Genomic DNA, 23,150 nt, shown 5'->3' with positions numbered 1-23,150 from the left:
ATAGCAATATTATCGGATATTTTATTTCAAAATAACAAATTATCCTAAAAAATATTTATTAATTTGTATGCGTCTTTGCGAAGGGTGGCTAAGCTTATATTTGTTGAAGAAATACAATTGTTCCATTCCATTCCATTCGGTGTGGGGGAGACGGAAGTTCATCTCTTTCTTCATCTTCGTTGGTCACGCAAACTCCTTTCAAGGTACCAGCTTACCCAATTTCTTATTCATTACCTTCCAGTAATTTGATGTTTTCATCCCTTTATCATTCAATCCTAAACAATCAATCAATCATCGTCTGTCTGGTCTGCGTTTCTTCATCTTTTAATCCCTAATTATTCATCCAAACTTTATAAGTTCTCTCCCATCCCCCAATTCAATTACTTTAACCCTGAACTGAATCATCTGAGGTAATATATAGCCCCCCAATTACTTGTTTTTTTGATTCCTCTTGACCCTTTAACAATCAAGTTTGAAAATTTATATTTATTTATGTATTGGGTCTTCTTCTTCTTCTTCTTCTTCTCAGACTTATTGGGTATTTCTATTCTATATCTACAGCTTTACTGAACTTTACATATGGAAAAACCTGTTAAAGGACTGTCATATTCTTCACTTTCTAACTTAGACAAAGAGAAGGGAAAATATCATTACATTGATGACTACAGTGACTCTGGCTGGGATGTGGAAGAAACTTCCAAGGATGTTAACTCTCAGAGACGAGATAATCTATTTGTATACCGCAATAATTCCCAAGAATTTGTTGATGGAGGAGGGTATGATTCCGATGAAGATAATTCCAAGTTTGGCCAACTCACTCTACCACCACCTCCTGAGGTGAATTTGAAGAATGTATTGAATGGTTTATTTGCTATCGTGACTGGATGCAACAGGAATCCTGTTGCCCCTGTAGCTCAGCGGATATCTGGTTCAGATGTTTCATTTCTTGGGTCTGCTAAGAATGGGGATACTGTCTTGCACTCTTCGGTTTATATACCCAGCGCTCCACCACTTCTGGAACCGACTGGTTTTAATTACAATGCTTACAAAGAGGTGTTGGATGCAGAACCTCCTGAGTGGCTTCCAGACAGTTCTACGACAGTATGTATGCAATGTACTGCTCCCTTTACAGCTATTACTCGGGGGAGACATCATTGTCGATTTTGTGGAGGAATATTTTGCAGGCTATGCTCAAAGGGAAGATGTCTAGTACCTGTTAAGTTCAGGGAGAGGAATCCACAGAGAGTGTGTGATACCTGCTATGATAGGCTTGATCCTTTGCAAGGGGTGTTAATTAACACAATTAGCAATGCTATGCAAGCTGCAAAGCATGATGTAATGGATTGGACATGCGCAAGAGGGTGGTTAAACCTACCTATTAGTTTATCCATGGAGCATGAGATATATAAATCGTCTAGTACTTTGAGGACATATATCCAGGTATAATGTTTTACTTGTTGTATTGTCTCTTCTCTTTTTGATTTATAGACGTGTAGAGAATGCAAAATTAAGGTACTGCTCCTGTGTGTTTGAATGGGCAGGTTGCTAGGTTGAACCCTGAGCGATCTATACCTGCAGCAGTGTTAAAAGGAGCGAAAGGTTTGGCAATTTTAACAGTTGCGAAAGCTGGGGTAGTTGTTGCATACAAGATAGGTACTGGGTTGGTCGTGGCGAGAAGGTCGGATGGATCATGGTCTCCACCGTCTGCCATTATATCTGTTGGTTTGGGATGGGGTGCTCAGGTAAAAGGGTTATCTTCTCATGTTAGATGTAGTCAGTCCAGTGGGATGTGTTGATTATGAATAAATAAATAATACATTTTGGACAGGTGGGAGGTGAGCTAATGGACTTTATACTTGTACTACACGACTCAAAAGCTGTGAAAACATTTTGTAGCCGCATGCATTTTTCTGTTGGGGCTGGTTGTAGTGCTGCTGCCGGACCGGTTGGTAGAGTGCTGGAAGCGGATGTAAGGGCCGGTGAAAAAGGTTCTGGGTTGTGTTATACATACAGTTGCAGCAAAGGTGAATGAATGATGGTGTTCAATTTGCATTCTTGTTGGTCCCTGATATGATAGAATGTGTTTTATTATTATTATTGTTGTTGTTGGCTGCAGGTGCTTTTGTTGGAGTGTCTCTGGAAGGAAATGTAGTTACAACAAGGTCAGACACAAATCTGAAGTTCTATGGCGATCCGTATCTCTCTGCAGCTGATATTCTTCTAGGCAATGTCGAAAGACCAAAGGCTGCTGATCAATTGTATACTGCCCTTGGGGACCTCTACTCAAAACTCGTCTTCTAAATGTAGTTGGCCTTTTGTTTTACTGATCATGTATGAATGGATGGATATAAAAAAAGGGAACAAACAGTACCACATATTTAATTATGTTTTATGAACAAAGCTACTTTATTACCATGTACAGATATTCTTCAGCATTTGCTACTTTGTAATAATTTATTGCTCTTGTATTTGCTGTAAATAGATATTTTACAAACATATGGTCAATGTGCTGTTTTTTATTATTTGTTGCAGAAATATACCATAAAAGTTACATTTCCATATTCATAAGATAGTCTGAAAGTAAATAGGTCTAATATAAATAGTGAGAATCGAAATGAATGCTTTCTCAAAAAAGGCCCAGTGATTCATCTGGCAAGATCCTTGAAAGACTTCAATTTGAAATTCGAAAAGAAAAGTAGGAATTTACAACACACTACTGTACATCAAGCAAACAATACTGAGAAATGGACAGGAATAGACTTTTTTTTTTCTGGAGAAAAGGGACATGTTGGTGTTTAGTCTTTGACATCAATAACACCCTCAGCTGAAATCTGAAAGCGTGCTTCAGCTTCTGCCAAACATGGAGAACTTATCACCTTACATATACGCTCATCTCCCCGTCCCTTCCTCAGAGCAAGCCTGCCAAGGTGAGTGAATGAATATGAAGCGCAAATATGGAAAAAACTGAAAGAAGGTGATGATCTTGCTGCTTCTGCATCAAGCCTACCTTGTTGTGGATGCATGAGCCATGATGTTACCACCTATGGGTTTTATTTGAGGCCCTGCAAACATGGCAGAACCATCCACTTGTGCCACTACTTGATTTGTGATGACAACAGCCACCCCAAACTATATTTTTTAAAACAAATTTAACCCATATGAGGAGATCTGTGATGCTTCCATAAGTAATATAGAATTTTTATTTGGATAGATGGATGACTTCTTAGGAACTCATACCTCATCTGCTAACTTTTGAAGGCTTCTTAGGAATTTGGCAAGATGCATTTGCCGAGCTGACAGCTCCCCCCTACCAGAAAAATCAGTTCTATACAGGGCAGTGGCACTGTCTACTATCATAAGTGCAAACCTATGGACACATAATAATAATGCATCAGAGCTCCATACATCAATTTTATTCTAATTTCAAAATATCACCCCAGTTCTAGCCAAGACTACCTTGTTTCAACCATCATAGAAGCTGCTTCAAGCAAGAGTCTTGATTGATGATCAGTGTTGTATGCTCTAGCATAGGCAACATTTTCCAACACATCATTACCATTCAATCCAAACCTGCATCAGTTCATATTACTATTATTAACAGCCACTAGCTAGAAATAGAATGGTTACACATATGTATTTTATAGGCAGGGAGTCCAGTCAGACAGCACCTATCTGCAATTTGCAACAGCCTTTGTGGCCTGAAAGTGCCTTCAGCATCTATGTACATTGCTTTACCCTCGCCACCCCCTTGATCCAACGGAAGCTAACAAGTGCAAATTTTTTCACTTGTCAATAACAAAACATATCAAGAATATAGTGTCATAATTATACTTGCAGCAGCATTTTTCAATCGGTTGGTCTAATATACATATGAACAAGGATCCAAAATGATATTTCATGCTATTGTTATCATTTAGTAAAACAGGTGAACATGTTGCAGAACCCGAGTCTTACCTGGCAAGCAACACATAGCGTGTGACAGAGTTGAGTCTTCCCACAACGAAATTCACCATAAATTTCAGTGATGGATCCTGTTTCAATTCCTCCTGCACCATGCTTATGTCAGATACAAATAAACTTGTTTTGTGCAAATTGGGTTCAAGAAAGACAAACCTTCTAGAATCTTGTCAAGTTCTCTTGACCCAGATGTTATCTGAATGATTTCAAGCCTCTGGGCGTGGAGTTGGGTAGCACTGGTAAAACCCAGAGGAACCAATTTGGAAGCTGGTTCAAATAATAGAAAATTCAATTGTAAGATACTACTTTAAAGAATGAAGAAAAACAAAATCAAGCAATATACAAAGAAAATTAAATACCTGCTTCAATAATTTTATCAACTTTGGCTTCACTAATTCCCTTGATTTGCAGAAGGTCTTTCCTGGGAGAGTATGCAACAGATTCAACAGTACAAAGACCCGCATCTTTTAGTTTCTTGACGTCCATGGCAGCTATCCCAGATGTCTTCAATTTTGAAAACAAATTCAGATCAGCAAACAAGAAAAAAGAAGAGAACCCAGATGTATTTAAGTATCGGAAAGTAAATCCAATAACCCCCAATGAATTCTACTAGCGATTTTAAAATCATACCCAGATAGAGAATTGACATAAGGAACCTTTTTGGGTCAAATTCTACGAAAACCCATTTCATAGACCGACAATAACGAGGTTCTAGACAAAGAAAAGAAGATAAATTGAATAAAGGGTGGAGTTCAAACAAGGGGGGAGGTTAGAGAAGGAAGTGACAATAACAACCTGAAGCTGCTCAATAGGTAAAGGGCCGTGCTGTATGTCGTCTGCTTCCGCCTGTTCATTTGCCACATTCAAATTTCTTTGTTGTTCCATGGCAGCTGTGTGTGTGAGAGAGATCTGAGCTATGGCGGAGTATTGAAGATATTCAGTAGTTTCACTTTTGTAATATAGGCGCCAAATGATAAAATTGGCGGAACAGTTATTTACTAATGAAGAGGCGTCCTGTGAAAGTTTCAAAATATTTTTGGATCTAAGCCTATTAGGCCCAATGTTAGATAATTGGGCCGATCAACTTAAATTTTGTGGGCTAAGACTACTCCAAATTTAGTAGAAAAGCTAAATATAAATTACAATAAATAGTTTTCTATATTACAATTTCAATATGATATCTAAAAATATATTTTCTCTTTATTTATTTATTAATATATATATTTATATAATATATATTATATTTCCTAATAATTATATACAATTTTATATCTCTTTATATATATATATATAATTACGAGACTTTTAAAATTTATTTTATATTATTATTAATTAAAAAAATAATAAATAATTTTATTCTTTTCATTAAGTTATATATATATATTTATTTTATTATCAATATATTAATTAATTATTAAAATCTTAGTTATAAATTATATATATATATATATATATATATATATATATATATATATATATATATATATATATATATATATAAAAGCACTAATTAACCACATAATTTTCTTTTATTTCTCAATACTATAATAAAAAAATATCTCTCTCACCTAATTATATAAAAAAGAAAAAGTATATTTTATTTATTTATTCCTTAATATATAATATAATTATATATTCTATTCCTTCATAATTATATATATTATTTCTTAATATATATATATATATATATATATATAATTATGGGGTTTTTAAAAATTATTTATATTATTATCATATTTTTATTAATTAAAAAAATGTTATTTTGTTCTGATATATATATAATATAATATAATATAATATAATATAATATAATATAATATAATATAATATAATATATATTCTCTCATTATTTTTTTTTTATCAATATACTAATTAATTATTAAAATTTTATATATAAATTTAATTTAATAATTATAAATAAATTATCTAACAACTAAAGTGTTTATATTTCATGTTTACTTTAATTTAAATCTTAGCTAATACTTTAAGGTGAGTATTATATAACTAAATGATAATGATGGTGGAATGAGTGTGGTATATGTGTTTAAATTTGAAGAGAATGTTAAGTTTGAATGAAAGGAGACTAAATGATAATAATAATGATATATGTGAGTGCAAATTTGATAAAATAGTAGTTCGATTAAATAGTATATATATATATGTGCGAATTTAAGAAAATGATGGTTGGAATTAGAGTACCATTTTTCATTCCATAGTATATATGATATGAATGCAAATTTGAATATACTTATTTATTTTTTTTACCTATTTTTATTATAAAAGTAAAATAAAAAGATAGAAGGATGGAGAGAGAAAATTATAGTAAAATATTTTTATTGATATATATGCTTATATATATTAATGAAATGGGATAACAAAAAGTTTAAGAATATGAAAAAAGTTTAAAAGTTTACAAATATAAAATGAAAAATTGTTTATTGGTATATTTTAATTGTTTAGTTCAATATTCTTCCACAAACGAAACTAAATGATGCACACAGTAAGTTTGTCACGTAGTAGAGCAAAACAATTTGTTGCAAGTCCTTTGGTGAGTATGTCAACAATTTGATCATCAATATGTATGTATTTGATCATCAATATGTATGTATCGGATGATGATTGATTTTTGAGTAACACGTTCACGGATGAAGTGAAAATCAATTTATATATGTTTTGTACGAGAATGAAAGACATGATTGACGGTGAAGAAGGCAACACCAATGTTGTCATACCAGAGTGTGGGAGGTTGAAGAAGAGATGCACAAAGTTCATGTAGTAGAGATTGAAGCCAAATGAGTTCAACATTGGTATGGGCTAAAGTTCAATATTTAGATTCGTATTAGATCGAGCAACAACATGTTTCTTGAAATTTCACGAGATAATGTTATCGCCCAAAATATGCAAAGCCACAAATTGAGAAAGGTTATTTCATCTTTTCCAAAACTAAATATGTTTTAAAACCCAATGCTTCTAAAAAACAATTATTAGAAAAGAACAAAGAACTCATTGTGGTTGAGATATTGAAATCACCTTGATGTTCATAAAGACTTTATGTCTTAAATTTCTAAAAATAAGAATATGTATCAATTCTATTAGATATACATATGGTACTACAAAAAATATAATAATACAAAAGGCTTATGTGATGGTTGATGTATTGACATCACTATTTATTGCTCATTCGGAATCTAGTCTCGATTGCTATGGCAAGAGCATAAATGTATCGTTTCTATTAGATAATATTTAAATGTTAGTATCCTGAAAAATATCAGTTTAAGGTGTTAGAATTTAAAAATAAATTCAAACATGCCTTTATCAAAATAATTTTTATGTAAATATTCTAAACATATTTTGAAATAGTTTTCTATTTTTGTTGGGTTTTTTAAAGGTAGTTTATGTCTTCTAATAATTTAAAATAAATTAGAAATTAAAAAACTCAAGCAAACCAGCTCTTAGGTAGGTCCAAGTCGCGAATCACGTCAGATATGCGGGTTTGGAGAGAATTTGGCCCGGGTCAATGGGTTTGGGCGCCTAGTCAACACAAAGGTTGGATTTTGATCGTCCGTTGCTCTTCGGTCGAGGACCTTGTCTGACTGGTTTTCTCAATTGAAAATCAAGTCAGACTAAAATTCTCGATCAGATGCCAAAAATTTTCAGCCGAATGTAGGGGTGGCTGGTTCTCGGTCAAAAACTAGACCTAGGTAAAATCTTTGGCCGGACTTCAAGAACATCAAACTGTAGGTTTGATTATTTTTGTAGGAACTTCCATCATTTAATTTGAAGACATGGGAAGCTTCATCTACTATTAAAAATAATTTTTAAACATCATTTTGATGTATCAATCGATTAGGATGATGTTCAATGCTCTTGAGCAAGTCGGGTTTTTGAGTTGTGATTTAACAGTTAAAACTTATCAATAGTTTATATATATATATATATATATATATATATATATATATATATATATATATATATATTAGGATCAAACAAGACCAAAATATGAACATTTCCTATAAGGTTTTAATTCATGAAATGGATTTTTCCAAAATTTTGAATTTTTTAGTTGTTAAAACAAACATGTTTAAACTTTATTGGAATTTGTTAGGATCGTGTTGGGTCAAATTATTTTGACTAAAATAAACTAAAGAATAAGCTTATTTTATGCTGACTTTATTTTGATGAATTGTGTTAAAACTTAGTTGTGAATAAATCTAAGTTGTTTATTTGTTTTGTGCAGGTGCATACATAAGACTATGCTACTTTAGACGTGATCTAAAGCAGACTATCTTAGATGTCATACATATTTAGACGTGGTAGTCTAACTCCTTTAGACGATGTCTAAAGGGAAACGTAATTAAACGAGGTCGTCTAACTTCTTTAGACGCTGTCTAAAGGGAAACGTAGTTAGACAAAGTCGTCTAACTCCTTTAGACGAGGTCTAAAGGGATGCGTAGTTAGACGAGGACGTTTAACTCCTTTAGACGAGGTCTAAAGGGATGCGTAGTTAGACGAGGTCGTCTAACTCCTTTAGATGAGGTCTAAAGGGATGCATAGTTAGACGAGGTCGTCTAACTCCTTTAGAGGAGGTCTAAAGGGATGCATAGTTAGACGAAGACGTCTAACTCCTTTAGACGTGATCAAAAGGAGCATGTCTAATGCCCTGCTTTAGCAGTCGTCTGAAGAAAGCATACGTCTAACCATGATCAACTAGCTGTTTGCGACTCCTGCTCACTCACTTCTGTGCAGTCTTTCAAGCCAGCTAATTATATCAAATGAATGACACCACATACGCATATATCCTTCCAACTGTTTGTCCTGTTCAAGACAATATCATAGGATATTCGGCGCACTACCAGTTCGGTACGGCCACAATCCAATTGCTCAGAGTCTGCTGTACTCTGGTACTATGGGCGACCTTCTAAAGGATACATTCCACGTGTCCACAAAGAAGATTCGACCGTTATTTTCCTTCTACTACAAATAGATGCTCAAGGACAACAGATGAATCTCTCGGCGACCTAATTCACAATTTTAGTCTTGCTCTTATTTACTTCTTATATCCTTCAAGATCAAGAGAGAAATTCAATTACTATTTAGCTGTGAGAATATTGTAAGTTGAACAAAGGTTGTTCTATTCAATAGAGAGTTAGCTAGCTTAGTAAATTATATTCAATTCAAAGTATTTAGTGGATATTCTTCTGGTTGTGAAAGAAGGGGTGACGTAGGAGTTTTATCTCCAAACATCCATAAAACTTCCTGTGTTCTTTACTTTCTACCATTTACATTCGATTGTTCAAAGTTTCAAATCCGACGAACACTTCCGCACTTGAATATGTTTCAAGAGTTTGGAGGATTTGTGAAGAATAAAAACATATACTAATCCCTCACAAGATTATTATCGAAGAGTTTATCATAAATTGTTAACAATAGTCAGACCCTAGTCTCTTTTGGTAACACCGATCATAACAAGTGGTATTAGATCCTCGTTTTCTATTCTCAAGCACCAACAAAAACCTGAAACATGTCTGTCGTCAACCACATTCTTTTGCTCTTAAAAGAAAACTACGATTATTAGATGGTGAGAATGCAAGCTCATTTGGCAGCCCTCGATTACGACATGTGGGATGTCATCACTAATGGTCCTATAAAGATTGAGAATCCAAGATGTAAATGGACGACTGGAGATAAGATGATGAGCAACCTGGAGAATGTCGCCAAAGATATTCTATACAAGTCGATCGACATGAATATATTCAATGAGATTAAGTCATGCTCTTCCGCTAAAAAAATTTGGGAGAAGCTGATTCAAATATATGGTTGTAACGATCAAATAAAGGAGAACCAAAAAGAGAAGAAGGTTATTATGAGCGTTGAAAGAAAGTCAAAATGGATTGATAGCGACTCAGATGGTTCATCTAGTGATAGCGATAACGAAGTTGTCACATGCTTGGTGATAAGAATTTACAAGAGATGATTTAACTACTGCACTCAATGACATGGTTATTGAATACAATATGTTATCAAACTCATTTAATGAAATGAAATCAAAATATGAGACCAATAACTCTCTTTCATCTCAAGTTTTTGAACCAAAAACTTCTGAAAACAAAGTGGTTGAGCTCTCATCTGAGAATGAGACGCTCAAGGAAAAGATTCAAACTCTTTCGTCTGAAAACCTACGTTTAACATATATAGTCAGTTCTTGGACAAGGTCTGGAGATGCTGTCAGACATCAGATTTATATGCTGAGGTCTTCCGGATGCAAATCCGGTTTAGGATTTGACAATGCCAACTCAGACAAATCCTGTAAGATGTTAAACTCAACAACGGACAAGTTTAAGCCAATACACTTTGTCAAAGGGAGTTTAACCGATAAAGGAACTGATTAAAGCTGTGAGGACTTAACTTTAAAGGATGAGATTATTTATGTTCCGCCAATTGTAAGCTTAATGAAACCTAGGAAGAAAACAGCCAACAAATCTGGCATATCAAAACCTGACAAAAAGTTAAGGAGTTTTAAACAAAAACCATCCTCTAAAGTTAAGGTCTCAGCTGCTAGCAGGAAGATGTCTGCTAAGCCTAAATCATACGCACTTATCACAACACAAAAAGAGAAATCCATCAAAATAACTCAAATATGGATTCCTAAGGGACTGATTGACCTAGGACCCAAGTGAATGTGGGTACCAAAAGATTGTAAATATGTTTTTGTGTAGGTACATCAAATTAATTGTCTAGAGGAATCAGTTTGGTATCTGGACAGTGGATGCTCCAGACACATGAATGTAGATAGACGACTTTTGACTGAAATTACAGACTATTTAGGGCCTAAGATCACTTTGGGGGATAACAGCAAGGGTAAGACCATGAGTAAATGTAAGATTATCCATGGTAATCTAACTATCAACAACGTGCTACTTGTTGAAAATTTGTGCTATAACCTGATAAGTATTAACCAATTATGTGATAATGGATTTTCTATCGATTTTCAAACGCATGCATGCCTGGTTAAGGATTAGTAGGGTAACACTCTGCTGACCGAAAGTAGGGTAGAAAATTCTTACAAAATGAACTGGAAAAATAAGATATCTAATCCCATATGTATGATTGCCAAAAATGATCAAAACGGGCTATGGCATAAGAGGTTAAATCATCTTAATTTTAAATTATTAATAACATTTGTTCGCATAATTTGGTTTTTGGTTTACCTAATTTGAAGTTTTCAAAGGACAAGGTTTGTTCTACTTGCCAATTAGGCAAGCCGAGCAAATCATCGTTCAAAAGTAAAGGGAAATCTCAGTCCAACCGGTGCTTGGAACTTTTACATATAAATCTTTTCAGTCCAATTCCTATAAAGAGCTCAGGAGGAATGAGATTCACCCAAGTCATTATTGATGATTTTTCAAGATTCACATGGGTTGTGTTTTTGCGATCTAAGGATCAGACGATTGAGAATTTGATTAAGATCCTTAGAAGACTTCAAAACCAAAAATCTTTAAGCATTATTACGACTAGAAGTGATCAGAGAACCGAGTTTACCAACAGACGCCTAACTTCCTATCTCGAGGAGTCTGGTATTAGACATGAGTTGTCTAGTGCCAGAACTCCACAGCAAAATGGAATTGCTGAGAGAAGAGTCAAAAAACTGAAGGAAGCAACGAGATTTATGCTTGCCGACTCAAGTGTTCCTCAAAAGTTTTGGGCAGAAGCCATAAACACAACATGCTACACACAAAATTGGTTAATAATTAATAAACGCTTTGACAAAACATCTTATGAACTATTTTATGGAAGAATTCCTACAGTTTCATACTTTCAAATCTTCGGGTGTAAGTGTTTCATTCATAACAATGAGAAAGATTATTTGACCACTTTTTATGCTAAAGTAGATGATGGAATCATGTTAGGCTACTCTTCAGTTAGTAAGGCTTTCAAAGTGTACAATAATCGAACACAAACTGTTGATGAATCCTTTCATGTTGTTTGTGATGAATCTGTTGAAAACAATTCTATTGATTCTATTGACATTGCTAACAGATTAGAAGCGACAAGTCTTGAATCTGATAGTGAAGATGAAGCTCCTGTCCAAATGAATTGTTCGTCTGATCAAGTGGCTGATCCGGTTGAGAACCAACAAGACGTCTAAACTCCCAGTCAATAGATTGTTGACAGTTCGAACGTCGCGGTGCCATCTTATTAGACGTCTAATCCTTTAGGATCAAACTTCAGATGGAATAGAAATCATCCTCTCGAATTGATAATTGGCAATACTAATATTCCTCTTAGGACAAGACGTCAATTATTGGATGAAATGACAAACTTTGCCTTTATTTCTTAAATTGAGCCAAAAAATCGATGAGGCAGTACTTGATCCTGATTGGATTAATGCAATGCAAGAAGAGTTGAACCAATTTGAGAGAAATAAAGTATGACATCTAACTTCAAGGCCAACTAATCAATCGGTTATTGGAACAAAATGAGTTTTTCGAAACAAGCTTAGTGATGATGGCTTAGTTGTGAGAAACAAAGCTCGGTTGGTTGCTCAAGGTTATAGACAGGAGGAAAGAATTGACTTTGAGGAGTCATTTACACATGTAGATAGACTTGATGCAATCAGAATCTTCATAGCTTATGCATCTTTTAAGAATTTTAAAGTTTTTCAAATGGATGTGAAAAGTGCATTTTAAATGGTACTTTAAATGAAGATGTATATGTTAAACAACCTCCTGGTTTTCTAGATCACTCTTTACCAAATCACGTTTTTAAACTTGACAAAGCTTTATATGGTTTGAAACAAGCTCCAAGAGCTTGGAATGACACTTTGACTAAATTTTTGTTTGATCATGATTTTGTTATTGGCACAGTTGATAAAACTCTGTTTAGATTTATTAAAGACTCTCATATTCTACTTGTTCAAGTCTATATTGATGATATCATATTTGGGTCAACTAACCCCAAATTATGTGAGAAATTTCCCAAGCTAATGCAGGAAAAATTCGAGATGAGCATGATGGACGAATTAATCTTCTTCCTCAATCTTCAAGTTTGCCAACTTGAAAAAGAGACATGCATCAACCAAGCCAAATACACCAAGGAATTGTTAAAGAAGTTTGGAATGGAAAATACGGCACGATCAGCACGGTTGGCACAACACAATCGACAACACAATCGGTACGAATGGAACGATCAACACGATCAGTACGAACGAAACGATTCACGAAGTAAGTATCAATACCCTAAATCTTCCAGAATTTTGTTGGTAGCTTTTCTGGATGCTTATTTCCTGATTGCGAGCGTCGATGCGTTCTCTAATCTTTGGTGTTCTTGGAAGATTGCCTTTCGAAACGATTTTGTCACTAAATCGTTAGGGTTTCTGAATTGCCCTATTTCTGCATTTACCCTGCTTTATTATTTTGTTCTGCTCTTCAACTATGGGGAAAAAGAAAAGTAATAAAGCAAAGGAAGTCAAAGAGTTTGTTATGGAAGGTCTCAAAGTGATTGTTGAAGAAGTCATTCAAGAAAGACAGGACAAAAGCAAAGTAAAATCAAATGTTGTGAAAAATTATGAAGACAATAATGTAGGAAAGCAGGGGAAGAAGGTTTTTGAAGAAAATAATACAGGAAAGCAAGGAAAGAAGGAAGAAGTCTAGAAGATTGGATATAATGAGAGAGCCAATCTGTTTGGCCTCCAAAACCAGATCACCAAAATTCTGATGCATTCTAAAAAAGGAGAGATTGTTCTTAATAAGGAGAAAGTTCAGCATATAACAATTCAACTCAATATTCATTATGTTTGGGACTAGAATTTGTTAAAGAAAGAAGAATATGAAGAGATGGTAAACTGGCCAGTGTCTATAATGAGGGAGCTGATGAAGACCCCTAAATCGAAGACCTATACTATCAGGAGAACCTCTACCTAGAAAGTAATGAGGTATGGAATAAAAATAAAGGAAAGAAAGCTGAAGACCATGCCTACAAAGGGAAAATATTCTTAGGGGATGTTACAACAGAAGTGGAGGTACTTAATTCTCCTTTCGAATTTAAACTTCCTAATGAAGTAGAAGAAAAGTGCATAAAGGAATGAGAAAATGTAGTGGTAGAGAATTATATTAGAAAAAACAGAGTATCATTCTCAATCACTAAAGAAGATTTAATGAAACAATAGAAGGAAAATGGGCTGGAGAAGATCTCTATAAATATTCATGATCTCTATTTTCTTTAATTCAAGAATGGGTCGAACATATATTGAATCCAACTACATGAAGTTGGAAAGATGGTCTGAAGATTTGAACCTGTTAAGTAAACCTAAGGAGACAACACAAATATTGTTCAAGCTTTGGATTATCCATCCCTGCACACATGTACAAAGCAAAGCCATTAGTCATTTTGCAGGATTATTGGGAAAACATTATACATGGACCCAATAACAGAAGGAGGAGAGCATCTATCCTTTTCTAGAATTAGCATAGAGGTGAATTCACGTAGCACATTGCCGAATAATATGATAGTGGTCGACAGAAAAGGAAAATCTAATGTCATGGGAATCACTTATGAGTGGAGACCAGACAAGTGTGCATTCTGCAATACTTTTCAACTTGCCAGTACAAAATGTGCTCAAGCTATGGAAGATGAGCATAAGATACTGAAAGGCCAAGAAACAAAAAATCAGGAAAAAGAAACAGAGGAGTCTAAAAGCAAAGAGAAAAATGTGGAGGAAGAGAAAGAAGTAGAAACCAATGAGGACTCTAAAAATAAAGAAATTAATGAAATTGAAGAAAAATATTTTAAGGGGGTTTCTATTAAAAAAGAGAATAAAGGTAGCAATGAAACAGAGAATGAAGAAGATGAAGAATGTTGATTCTCAAACAAGTTAAGTTGTAATACATGAAACCATAGAGGAGGATACTCAGAATAATCAAGCTGAAGTAGATGTTATTAAGACTGTTATAAAGGATACCATAGATGAAGTTGATTGAAACAAAGACAAGAATCCTGAGACTGATCTAGAAATTCAAGTTCAGAATAACAATGTGAAGAGCCCGAAAATCCTGAAAAATAATTATTTCTATCAAATCAGAACGAGTTCATATAAAGAAAGAAATCAAAATGAGAATATGCAGTATTTATCAACCTCTTCAGTTCATCCCCCTTTTATTACAAAAGGAAAGAGAAGAGGAAGGACAAGGAGAAAAGGAAGACAATCTATTGATACAACAGGTTGGTATGCAAATAAAAATCCTAATTGAGATAATTAGGATTTGATACACTGTATAATCTTTGTTTGTAATATTTGTTTTTAATATTTGTTTTTATGTTTGATTGCTACTAATTATTTTCTTTAAGGTCGTTTGATTTTTATCCTCTAATCATAGCTAAGGTTTGTCTAGCTTTGATCCTTGACCCTCCCACTTTTGGGATTTTAATGAAATGGTTTTGACCGTTTTCCCCCAAAAAAATGTTTGGAATAGAAAGTTGCTCGGCTGCAGCCACTCTAATGAGTTCTTCCAGTAAGTTAGACAAAGATGAAGATGGACAAAGTGTAGACATCACTACCTATAGAGGAATCATCGACTTTTTGCTCTATCTTACTGCTAGCCGGCCAGACATCTAGTTTGTCGTCGGTGTTTGTGGAAGATTCTAGGATAATCCTAAACAATCTCATTATGTGGCTGCAAAGCGTATTTTGAAATATTTAAAGAGAACTAAAAATTTGGGATTGTGGTATCCAAAGGGTTCTAGTTTCAATATAATTAGTTTTTCAGATACAGATTATGTAGGGTGCAAGATTGATCGAAAAAGTACCAGTGGAACTTGCCAGTTCTTTGGTGATCGTCTGATTTCTTGGTTCAGTAAGAAGCAGACGTCTGTTTCTATGTCTACAGCTGAAGTCGAATACCTTGCAGTAGAGAGTTGTTGCTCTCAACTTTTGTGGGTTCAACAACAGTTGAGGGATTATGGAATTGAGGCAGAGGAGTCTCTGATTTTCTACGACAACACTAGTGAAATTGCAATAACCTATAACCCAATGATGCACTCTCGGACAAAACATATCGAAATCAGACATCATTTCATCCAAGAGCATGTCATTTAAAAGCATATTCGTCTTGAATATGTCCCAAAAGATCAACAAGTGACATACATTTTCACGAAGCCACTACCCGAGACTAAGTTTTCTCACTTTCGAAATATTATAGGACTTATAGATCTTGACTAATTTATTTGAATTAATCATGCACAAATTGAGGGGGAATTTGTTGTTTAAAAGTAACTAGACAAACGTGTGTAGACAGAGGTCTCAATCGGTCTAATAGATCAGTCGTCTAAAGAAAATACATACTTAGACGTATACTTGTTTAAGCAAATTGCGCTTTTAGGTTGGCTAGACGTTTATGTTTTTGGAAGACATCTATTAGACGTCTGTGAGACGAGCGTAGTTAGACGCACACGTCTAAATAGACATCTACCCAACTTAGACGCAAGGAATACAGATAATAAGTGTTAGGATCTAGGTCGCCGCTGGTGGACCGGGGGTTGGACCGGTTAGCGGTTCTCACTCGTAGGGTGGTGATTAATCCGAACTTTCTTTTCTTTGATGCCGAAGCTGAGGCTGCCGGTGCTGAAACGGAAGTTGCTGGTGCTGAAACGGAAGCGGCTGCCTTCTTCTTTTTCTCATTTTCCTTTGCAAAGCCGGCCAGCCTTCGTGCTTCCCGTTCCAGTCGTGCGGCATCGTCCGCAGCCAGTCTGGCCGCTTTCTCAGCATATCCTGGGAATAAGGCCTCGCCCCTTCTTACTCTTGCGGCCTCTATTTCTTCGTCGGTCATCTGAGATACTCGCTGCGGCTCTTTGTCCTTGCTGGCTTCGGTGTCCAGCCTTTCTTGGACCCTCTTTGCAACTAGAGCATCGGCCTCTATGGCCGCGGCATCTGCGTTTTCCTTGGCCTTCAGAATTTCGGCCATCTGCTCAGTTAGTGCCTTTACTTCGGCCACGAGATCATCGTTTTTCTTTTCCAGTACCGAGACTCGTTCAATTGTCGGATCAACCCGTTCGAAATCCTTCTGTAATTTCGAAGTGAGACTCTCCAGAGCTAGAATATGATGAGCACAATTTTCTCGCTCACCGGCCTCTTCCCATAGTCCGGTGCTAAGTTGCTCCAGGCGTGTTTGATGATGATCCACAACCTGTTTTGTTACATCAGCGAACTTCATAGCCGTATCGAAAATGTTCTCGCATCTATCCTTGAGCGGTTGAAGCTTGGAGACGTTGTGGTCAAGTATGCGGTCATCAATCTTCTCTGATATTGAAGTGTCAAACTGCCGGAGTCGGTCCTCAATCCGCTTCGAAACAACTACTTCAAATTTTTGAAATAGGTCATCAATCCATTCCTTAGAAGGAACTGAGACGGTGGCTGCCGGTGGAGGAGTGGGAACGGACTGCTCGGTCTGATTAGGGTCGGCTCTCTCAACATCGGAGTCTAGTATTTCAACAACCTCAGTAGGTGTTTCTAATGTGACCGCATCCACCAAGTTTAGTGCCGCATTTTCCAGGATCGGTACCTCGACATCCTCTAAAGTTTGTACCTCAACAGTTCCTGGAGTCGGTACCTCGATTGTTCTTGGAGTCAATACCTCATCATCTTCTGGCATCGGAGTCTCGATGTCCCTCGGTGTCGCGGTGTCTTCTCTCGAAGTTGATGCCCAGTCCATTTGAAAGTCTTCGATGACCGGAGCGGTATACACCGGAACTTGTTTCTGAACGCAAATTGCTTCTAACCGCGCTATCTCTTGGCGTACTTCCCATTTGCCCTTTTCAAGTTTTTCTAACACTCGCGGTGCTATGGTAGACACCGATCCCCCTTCGGCATATTCTTCCTTAATCTTTCTGATACGCCTTCTTATCTGTCGAAGATGACTTCTCGGTATCAGTAGGCAAGTTCGGCACTGTACCTCATGAATGGTACCGGATTTTGTGAGGCTTAAGATATTGTCCTCTACTTCCTCCAACCTGGCGAAGCAATCCTCTTGGTTCAAGTCCGTCATCATGTTATTATAGTTCGTGTTGAAGCGGTTCTCATGCCACTCCAAGTATAAGTTTATAACGTCCTCATTCCGCCTGATGATGCCCTGAAAGATATTCTGGGCTAATCTTTCGGCCTCGGCATCATCGGCTTCTTCCCTGCTGAGGCCTTCATTATCGGCTCCCTCATGATTCCCTTCCCCACCCTCGGTGGTCTCAGGATTGAAGCTTTGTTCGGCATCGGTCGGACTCCGAGCCGAGAGATCGTCCTCATGGACCGTTTCATTTTCGGTTCCCTCTGTTTCGGCTTCCTCATCAGCCCACTCCTCATCCTCTGTTTGTTGAGGTAGGTCTTCGAAAACTACCTTTTCTTTTCTCTTCCCTCCGGTGTTTTCTTTCGCCGGGGTCTTTTTCTTTGCGGCTTTCTTCTTTCGGCCGCCTGTGGAGCTGGAAGCCGACGACTTTCGTGGAAGAAATTGCTTTGATCGGATGATGCTACGTTTTAGTATCCCAACACCGGGACCGACTTTGATCTTCAGATGTAAGAATATCTTGCCGAGTTGTACGGCGTATCCCCAAGACCTGTCCGAGCCCGGTCTCACCATTTCCATAAGGTTGCTGAACACCGCCCTTGCCCAGTTAATCTCTGTTCCATCCATCAGACGAAAAATCATTCTGATCTTGTCTTTGGTCAGATTACTGAAATTTCCTCCCCTTGCCAGAATTGCCCTGGCAAAGACGTCACATGCCGGAATGAGCTCCGGTCTCAGCGTCTGTTTCTTTCCGGATGTGGTAAGCGGTTCGTTGGTTGCCGATAGAAGTTGGCAGGCTGTTCTATATGTATCCTCGTCCATCTCTTCCATAGCATCTATGCCGGTAGTTGGGAGACGCAAACTCTCGGCCACTACTGCTTCGGTAATCTCTACTTGAGAACCGCACACCGTTGCGAGGATCCTGTCGTAGGAGATGGTTGCGGTTTTGAAGAACTCTTCTACCGCTTCCTTGTATATTATGTGAGGACCGTCAAGTAGATGTTCCAAACCGGTGTCAATCAGCCGGTTAATTACTTCTTTTGCCTCGGCTGTTCCATGTTGCCGAATCTCCTCAAAGTCCACTTGAGAGTATAATTTGAACAATGCCGCATCACGACCCATGTTTTGAGAAGTTTGAAAGTGAAAGAAATCGGCTTCAAAGAGTTTAGAAATTTAGAGAGATAAAGTGAGTTTGTGTGAGAATGAAAAATATGACGAAGGCCCCCTTTTTATAGGCACGGTTTGGAAGCCAAACCGTCCCATCATGAATGGGCGGGAAATTTCCCTCCAAAACGAAAGGACGTGGTTTCGTGCGAAACGGTGTGCGGTGTCTTTGGGCGGGAGATTTTCCCTCCAAAGTTCTTTGCCTATGTCATCGGTCACGCAATCATTTCTTTGAGACCGAATGGCAGATCGGTTTCTAATAGTGTTTCAGATTTTTGATTGATCGGTGTTTAACAGTTTTAAGCATATTTTATGAAGCCGGATACGAACGATGTGAAGCCGGTTATGTTAGATAGATGCAAAGAGGAAAGAGAAGCGATCAAAACTGAAACAATATTTTATTAGAATGGAAACCGATAGGATCGAAAGGAAGACATTTAAATAAAGATGTTTAATCAGTAAACACCATTTTGGAGTACTTTTCCACCACGGCATCTCTATCAAGAATATTTGAGGGGGATGCCGGTGTGCCCGGTCCAAAATCTGGCCGGTGCTTGAGAATCAACCTGCTGATGTGGGGTGCAAAGCCGAGTCCCTTCTTGGTCCGCACCATTTTCCTCAGGATTTGAAAGAGGACCGCTGCCCAATTGATGGGCGTGTGGTTGTAGATGTGGGTCATCATATTGTAGGTATTCTTTGAAAACCGCTGATTTACAGATTGACACAGAATGGACCGAGTGACAATCTCAAGAAGTAACTGAGTGCTTCGACCGAGGCGGGTTTTTAACCCATAGGTTTCCACCGTCTCGAAGGTTCCTAAGCAGCGGTACACATAGTAGTATTCATCAGTGCCCTCCAAGGCCGGAAAATCAGAGAACCCTTCTTTGGGCAGATTGAAGAGGGTGGCAAATTCGGCTTCATCAAGCCGGAAGGTATGATTCCTTACAGTGGTTACAATGCGGTCTCCCCAGTTGACAGCATTTCTAAAAAATTCCTTGACATCCTCAGTCAGTATGGGACCGGATTCGTCAAGGAAAGCTTGTAGACCGGTAACAATGAGGCTTTCAAACATGTGTTTCTTAGGATGGTCATAATCCCATTCGGCCAAGCATGAGCCGAAGTCAACACTTAGAAAATTACCCAAAGTTCGGCTTGGCATGATTATGATGTAGAGAGAGAGAGAAATTCAAGAGAAGTGCAAGTGATTGTGGATGTGAGAAAGTGAAGGGAGGATGGCTCCTTATATAGAATCGTTTTTGGAGGGAAAATTTGAGCATTGATTGTTAGTTTTGTTTTATTAAGGAAAAGAATCTTTTCCTTTCCAAAGTGCCTTGGGAAGTGGCGGTTTGCAGATCTCGAGGTAAATGTTTGTTGGAAAGTAACCAGATTAGTTGGGAATTAAATGTGCAGGTGGTTGGGAGTTATCTCATTAAATTGGATTATCTCATTAAATGCATTTAACACATAATGATATATATTAGATGGAGACCGAAAACGGTAGAGACAACACCGAAAATGACATACAGAAATGATGAAGTTAAGGAAAGCACAAATAAAACCGAAGTGGACATGGATGAGGCCGATATGGTTAATGATGCATCCGGTACATGCAGCAAAACGACCGGATGCCAGATGAAGTGACTTAACGAGGAGGGTTGAAGTTTCTCCTCCTCCATTCTCTTTCAAACCGACTGTAGAAAGAGTCGGTCATTTCTCTAGTTAGCACCTGAGCCTGGTTCAGGCTTTCGCCAGGGCAAGTTGGAACACCGAGTTCTACCAGAAGGGTGCTCATTTGGGGAATGAGACCGACTGACTGGACGTTAATCATCCAAACTAAGGTGTCGAACAGCACCCGGGACCAGTTTACCGGTGTGCCAGTAATGATGGCGGCCATCATATTGAAACTCGCCACGCAGTAGGTGTTAGTGACATCTCTTCCAAAGATGCCCCTTCCTAACACATCATTGAGGAGCTGGTACTCAGCCCTCAAGAGAGATTTAGAACCATGATCATTGACAGGTTCATCCGACCGGGCAAAGGCTAGGGATACCTCAGCCTTAATGTCCGCAGGAGGATTGAGATCTGTGATCCCTTGCTTGGGCAGACTGAAACACCGACCAAAGTCCTGCTCGGTGAAGTCGAAAATTACCCCCCCCAACTTTGGATTGGATGTGGGTCTCAAAATGGGGTGTTCCCCGGAATACTCTGGCATTGTAGTAGAATTCCATAACGGATGTAGGATAGATGATTTGCTTATCATCCAGAAAATACTGGAGACCAGTATCTTCTAACTTCTTAATCATCCGATACACTTCATAGTGTTCGGTACCGGTACAGGATTCAAAATCTACTTGGAGGATGTTTGGGAATTGAGACATGGTTAGTTTGCCTTAGTGAGAGAGTATTCTTGTGACTTGTGAGTTTTGTGGTGAGTGTTGCCCTCTCTTAAATACTAGTTTAGGGGCTATCCTATTGTCCAGACATTAAATGGAATGACATGTATTAACTGCAGGATAAAAGGTTTTTCACCAAAATGGGTATGTTTGCAGTCTAGGTGTCGGTCATAGGCCTGAACCGTGAAAGATATCAAAAGATCTTCACGTCTTTTTAGGCGCGACCAGTTTTCTTTGAAAAGGCAACGTTTCAGAACAGATATCTATAAACATTGGTAGTTGTTCCATATCTGTGAAATTCAAATAATCTGGGATGACCTGCTTCCGAACCGGTCAGTCATCAGTTGTTCATCCCGATGCGGTTAGCTGGTGTTTCCACCAAGTAGCCGGTCGGTTTACTCTTTCTGATGAGCTGGGCGGTTCTTCCATAGGCATCTTGAGAATTCAAAGATCAGCAGCTTAAGAAGAACTACCTGTTTTATCTGTCGAAGCCGGTTTTCCTTTTAAGTATCCTTAGGAAGGATCTGACTGATATCGGTTAAACCGAGAGTAAGTCTAAATTGAGAGAACTTAGCTTCCTGTAGAGGCTTTGTGAAGATATCGGCTACTTGTTGGTCGGTGGGTACGTATTCCAGCCGGATATGCTTCAGCGTGACATGCTCTCGAATGAAATGATGCCGTATGTCGATGTGCTTGGTTCTGGAATGGAGAACCGGGTTGTATGTAATCGCAATGGCACTTGTGTTGTCACAGAAAATTGGGGACTCTTCGGTTGTGATGCCGAAATCCTTCAGTTGCTGTTGGATCCAGAGAAGTTGAGAACAGCAACTTCCGGCAGCCAAGTATTCAGCTTCTGCGGTTGATGTAGCCACGGATGTCTGCTTCTTGCTATGCCAAGATACCAGTCGGTCACCAAGGAACTGACATGTTCCGCTGGTGCTCTTTCTGTCAATCTTGCATCCTGCATAGTCTGCGTCTGAGTAGCTCGTTAGATTGAATGATGAGTCCTTTGGGTACCACAGACCGACATCAGGTGTGCCCTTTAGATACTTCAGTATCCTCTTTGCGGCTGTGTAATGGGATTGCTTTGGATTTGCTTGAAATCTCCCACATACGCCAACTGCAAACAGGATGTCCGGTCTACTTGCTGTCAGATATAGCAGGGAACCGATCATGCCCCGGTATGCAATCTGATCTACTGATTGCCCTTCATCATCTCTGTCCAATTTAATGGATGAACTCATTGGAGTGGCCGCCGAGGAGCAGGTGTCCATACCGAATTTCTTTAGAAGCTCCTTGGTATATTTCGGTTGACTGATGAATGTTCCTTCCTTGAGTTGCTTAACCTGAAGACCTAGGAAGAAACTTAATTCTCCCATCATACTCATTTCAAATTTGTCAGTCATCATTTTTGAAAATTTGTCACAAAGCTTGGGGTCAGTGGAACCAAAAATAATATCATCTACATAGATTTGAACAAGTAGGATATGTTCCTTCTTTTCAAATTTGAACAAGGTCTTATCTACTGAACCGATGGTGAAATCATGCTCTACTAGGAATGCGGTTAGTGTATCATACCAGGCTCTTGGTG

At 37.7% G+C, this 23,150-nt stretch overlaps 2 protein-coding genes across 2 annotated transcripts; one reads left to right on the top strand and one right to left on the bottom strand.

Annotated features, from left to right (window-relative positions):
* The first annotated feature begins 94 nt into the window (after positions 1–94).
* On the top strand, positions 95–2,464 carry LOC124938829. The gene is made up of 5 exons (XM_047479347.1): positions 95–203; positions 562–1,440; positions 1,542–1,742; positions 1,829–2,024; positions 2,117–2,464. The coding sequence occupies exons 2-5, from the start codon at positions 580–582 to the stop codon at positions 2,299–2,301; spliced, it is 1,443 nt and encodes a 480-aa protein (XP_047335303.1). The 5' UTR covers positions 95–203; positions 562–579; the 3' UTR covers positions 2,302–2,464.
* A 151-nt stretch (positions 2,465–2,615) lies between these two features.
* On the bottom strand, positions 2,616–4,906 carry LOC124939871 (DNA repair protein RAD51 homolog). Its single transcript, XM_047480327.1, has 9 exons — positions 4,753–4,906; positions 4,317–4,461; positions 4,114–4,224; positions 3,955–4,046; positions 3,669–3,763; positions 3,457–3,570; positions 3,238–3,367; positions 3,008–3,129; positions 2,616–2,919 (listed from the first exon to the last, which is right to left on the bottom strand). The coding sequence occupies exons 1-9, from the start codon at positions 4,840–4,842 to the stop codon at positions 2,796–2,798; spliced, it is 1,023 nt and encodes a 340-aa protein (XP_047336283.1). The 5' UTR covers positions 4,843–4,906; the 3' UTR covers positions 2,616–2,795.
* Positions 4,907–23,150: the final 18,244 nt, after the last annotated feature.

This window comes from Impatiens glandulifera, chromosome 5, assembly GCF_907164915.1.
Source record: "Impatiens glandulifera chromosome 5, dImpGla2.1, whole genome shotgun sequence".
NCBI lineage: Eukaryota > Viridiplantae > Streptophyta > Magnoliopsida > Ericales > Balsaminaceae > Impatiens > Impatiens glandulifera.
This window is presented reverse-complemented; position numbering and strand designations above follow the sequence as displayed.